Source organism: Myotis davidii, unplaced genomic scaffold, assembly GCF_000327345.1.
Source record: "Myotis davidii unplaced genomic scaffold, ASM32734v1 scaffold776, whole genome shotgun sequence".
Lineage (NCBI taxonomy): Eukaryota > Metazoa > Chordata > Mammalia > Chiroptera > Vespertilionidae > Myotis > Myotis davidii.
In genome coordinates, this window is record NW_006287460.1 from 419,191 (window position 1) to 423,828 (window position 4,638).

At 48.2% G+C, this 4,638-nt stretch overlaps 1 protein-coding gene across 1 annotated transcript in view; it reads left to right on the top strand.

The window, feature by feature from the left end:
• Positions 1-4,638, top strand: part of SPOCK1 (sparc/osteonectin, cwcv and kazal-like domains proteoglycan (testican) 1) — a 152,394-nt gene that overhangs the window by 141,635 nt on the left and 6,121 nt on the right. The window contains exon 7 of the mRNA XM_015560998.1: positions 2,859-2,921. Coding sequence (XP_015416484.1) covers positions 2,859-2,921 — 63 coding nt within the window. The remainder of the gene's footprint in view (positions 1-2,858; positions 2,922-4,638) is intronic.

Sequence of the window (4,638 nt, forward strand, 5' to 3'; positions counted from 1 at the left end):
AGCATGAAGCTTAGTGACAGATTTGGGCCTGAGTTCCTACCAAGTCGTGCGGCCGTAGCCAGGGTTCAGGTTCAGCCTGGTGAGCGCAGTCTCCATGCTGACGCTTCCCCTGGACCTGCAGTGTCAGGGCGGGGCCGCAGCAGGACCCACACCTGCGCAGGGTGAACTGACAAGGTGATTTGTGGAAGTTCTTTTTTGTGTGGGTCTTTTTCTTTAGGAAGTTACTTTCTTTTTTGTTAGGTCCCCACCATCTCCGTCCCTGACCCAGAACCAGTTCTGGGGTTTTCATTTACCTTCCACATTTCATTATTATGTACTTGAGGCTAAATTTTTTTTTCAAAGATTTTCCTGGTCTGTAGACCTTCCGTATTGATGTCTGGTGTTTCCATTATGGCTAATTTGTAGATAGTTCTACAGTGAAGGATCTCAGTGCCTCTTTGGCCCAAGACAATTGTTAGAGCCACTTTTAAACTTTCATGTGGTAGGATTATTTGTTCACTGATTTTGATATTATCCTTTTTAGTTTTATTACTGAGTTTGAGTTTTAGACTTTTTCCCAAAAAAAATTCTCATGGGGAATGTATTCTTTGAATTAGTCCATGTGAAAATATGTTTGTTTTTTATACAAAAACAAAGATGCTAAGCATAAACTTCCTGGAGTTACAGTTTTTTTTCTTGATACCTTGTTAAAACATTCTCCTAGCACTGGGTATCACTGCAGAATAAAAGGAACCCATACCAGTTGTTTTCCGGGTGGTAGAACCATTTGCCCGGAAGCCAAAGGATTCTTTCCCTCGAAGGCCCGGGTTTCCTAGGACATGTCTCAGTTTCTCTCGGCCCACATCACTCCCTGAGCAATACTGTGTTCCACTGGATTACCCGCTTCTCGGAGGACTGGTTGCAGGTGGACGCTGCGCATCAACCCTGGAGCTTCAGACAGAGCCTTTGTTTCTCTTACTGCTCGTTGTCCTCTTTCTCTGTCACTTTCATCCTTGACCCTTTTGTATCTGTGCATTAAACCCTAGCCTTACAGTCTCCTTTCCGTGAGAACCCCTGACCACAGAGGGAGATCTGGGTTTTGACTTTCACCGGCTCAGCAGCAAACCTGTTCTGTGGCGACTCTTCACCTGGAGTTTTGTTCTTTCCTCTGTTTCCTGAAGCGATGTTTAGCAGGTCTCAGTCCGATTTATTTTTCCTTACCTCTCAGTAAGTAGAATTTTTAAAATCACTGCCGCACAATTTGAGGAGAAGCCTTACAGTGTGAATCCTGTTTCAAGGACACTGTCTGAGATGGTGGGTCTTCCTGCTTCTCTCCAGGGCAGTCTTCCAGGGCCCACGGCTGCTGCTCCGTCCTGCTCGTCAGAGAGAGGCGCAGTCCATTTGCTGAGCGCCTTACATGGTTGTTGTAAAGATTAAACTAATGAAGATGCAAAGTTCTAGGACATTGTCTGGTACATTCTAAGAATTCAGTAAATGTTCCTTATTTATCACAGTAAACACCAATTTTAATCATCACAGATGGAACTTGTTTTCCCTTTTCTTTGTTGTTTTCTGTTGGTATCTTAAACCCAGAAGTAAACACAATGTATTTTAAAGCCAGTTTCTCTCAGGGAACAACTAGAGGCCTGGTGGTGCTGTGGGACCCGCAGGGGGATAGATGGGACCAGGTGCTGTCCAGGCCCCACACCTGCACTAGAGGTAGTCCAGATCCCTGGGGAGTAGAGTACCTCTGTCTGTGCCCAGAGGACCATGAGGACCTGCACGGCCTCCCAGAGGCACAGGACCTGCACAGGTGAGTCCTGGGAAGTCTTAAGAACTAGGGAGGTCACCTTTCTTTGGGCTTGAATGGAAGAAAGTTCTCTAGGGAGTAAAAGAGTGTGACACCCTTCTATATGCCCTGCTTAGCTATGTGGCTCCCTCATGGAGAACTGATGGTTCTGTGCTTGCTCATAACAGCCTATCCAAACTAATAAAAGGGTAATATGCTAATTAGACTGGATGTCCCTCTGGGCAAAGCCACAGTGGCAGGGGCCGAGGCAGAGGTGGTTAGGAGGATCAGGCCAGCAGAGGAGAGCAGTTAGGGGCAATCAGGTAGGCAGGCAGGTAGGAGCCAGTGGTCCTAGATTGGGAGAGGGATGTCCGATTGCCAGTTTAGGACCGATCCAACTTGGGCCTAAACCAGCAGTCAGACATCCCCCGAGGGGTCCCAGATTGAAGAGGATGCAGGCCAGGCTGAGGGACCCCCCACACACACACACACACACATGAATTTCGTGCACTGGGCCTCTAGTATTTTATAATTGAGGCTCAGAGACTGATACACGTGCCCAAAGCACCCAGCTGAAAGTTATGCTCACTGTCTCTCCGGATGGCTTGTGCATCCTTGTAACTGTCCTGCGAGGCCTGTTGTACTCTCCTGGGTAGTAAGCCATGAGGTCCAGTCTCCCCCGTTTCCTCTCCACAGCACGACCCGGCATCGGTGCAGTGTCTGCCCCTTCCCTCCGGTTAGCTGGTGTGTGGATTCTGAACACATGCCCACTAGGAAGCGTCAGTCCTCAGCTCATTATTGACTTCCCTATGGAAAGTCTGTTAGCAAATCACCTCTTAGACCCCTGGTATTTGCTTGAGATGGTGGTGGGAAGAAAATTTCTGGTCAAGGAGCCCCAAGTACTATTTTAAGTACCTCGTGGTATGAGTTTTGTATTTTTGATTAGTAACACTCTGGCCTGGATTTGTTTTGCTGCGTAGTAACAACAGGTGCAGTAACCCGCTCCAAGGTGTGCCGCTGTCTGTGTTTCCTGTCAGGAGGAAGGCCAGTCAGTAGGGATGGTCCCTGACTTACATACGCTCCGTTGCAGGTCTCCCTTGCCAGAATGAAGTGAGCAGGATTCAGAAGCTGAGCAAGGGGAAAAGCCTGCTGGGTAAGTACAGTTTCTTGCCACTCATTTCAACAACCAACTAGAACAACGTGTCTCTTGCAGTGATATTGAGCACAGCAATGGTTAGTTAGGGACCCGCGTTTCATGAAGTAAATGCCTCACTTTACCCCGTACAGGTCTCTCCTAGGCAGCTGGTACTCGGCCACCATCAGCTGGGCCCAGCATGAGGGCCGGTGAGTCGGCTGAGAACTAGCGAGAGGAGAGGCCAGGCTGGTGGGCAAGCCTGCCAGGGCTGGAGTCCCTCCCCTCACCTTGGGCTCCAGGGAATCTCTGCTTTTTCTTCTTTCAATCACAGCCCTTGAAGGGAGCTCTCAAGTGTTCCTTCCAGCTCTAAAACGATAGAACTTCCTGTATTCCCCAGATCAAGCTGCCCATTCAAGGAGGAGATGAGCCATCCCCCCTCCTAGGACTATCAGATAGGACTCAAGGATGTGCATGTACGTGAGCATATTTCTTTCCCACGCTCACGTGATCCCTGGAAAAGAAGTGTAAGGTGTCTGGTCTGGACACCACACATTGCTTCTCTTTCCTTTGTCTGAATGATGCGGTGGAAGCAGGTGGGTTGTGTGATTTCCCAGATGTGCAGGTCTGGCTGAGGCAGGCCTGCGGCAGCACACACTCCCTCTAGCTCCACGCCAGCCCTGAAAGGGTGGGCACACCTCATTGTTTGTTGGAAAACAGGAGTAAGCATTGCTTTCCTGTTTTTAAAAGCAACTGACCAGCTGCAGCAATAACTCAGGATTATTCTTATTAAGCATTCAGGGGCAGCGTGTTCCCTAAGCAGCTTGCCATTTCAGAGGTTTATTTACCTGATGGAAATGGGCAGGTTTTTCACAGATTGTTGGTGAGGCTCTCTGTGAACTCTGGCGGTTTCTCCTCCTGACACCTCAGAGTACACACTCCTCCCTCCCACTTTTGAAAATTACTTATTTCACTGCTTGCCTCAAACTCTGCACACCTGACTCTCCAGAGTTGGGACTCTGACCTGTCTGGTCCTAGGTTCTTCTCCCACGTAAGCACAGGAAGGTCTCTTTCTGACCCAAAGGCCAAGTGGAGAAACCCCTTCCCCCCACAGGCCTTCCCGTGGGACCTGTGCTTACTGACCCGATTCCTCCATGTGGCAGGTCACTTGGGGCTGAGTGATGTGCCCCACACCCATAGGAGTTATAGAGCTAGAATAACACTGTTTTTAAAGTAGGCGTTTCCATTGGGTGTGGATATCTCCTTACTGCTTCATTAATTCATAATGCATCAGACATAAGACATGGTCTGAGATAACATGTTGTATCTTCCACACTCCTAGCTCACATACTCGAAATGCCTACTTCTCTCTGGACATGAGTCCACGTAGTTTCAAAGCTTACTTTCTATCACATCTCCCCACGCATGGAGATTACTCTGGCTGGCTCATAGAAATACCATTTATCTGCTTACATGATTTCACATGATGAAATCTTCTAATATAATACATTGTATTCAGGGGCATTTCAATTTTAAAAAATAGACAAAACAAGCAACAACAAATTCCAATCCATTATAATCACTGCCATTATAATCCATTATAATTACTTAAAAGAGGGGTCATCCTGTCACACTGTAGGTGTAGAGCATCCCCTGCCCCCTGCCTCTTCCCTGCCTCGCAGAGCTAGGTTTTTGCGCTCCTGTGCACAGGCCAGTCCTAAGGGCAAACCCAGGGAAG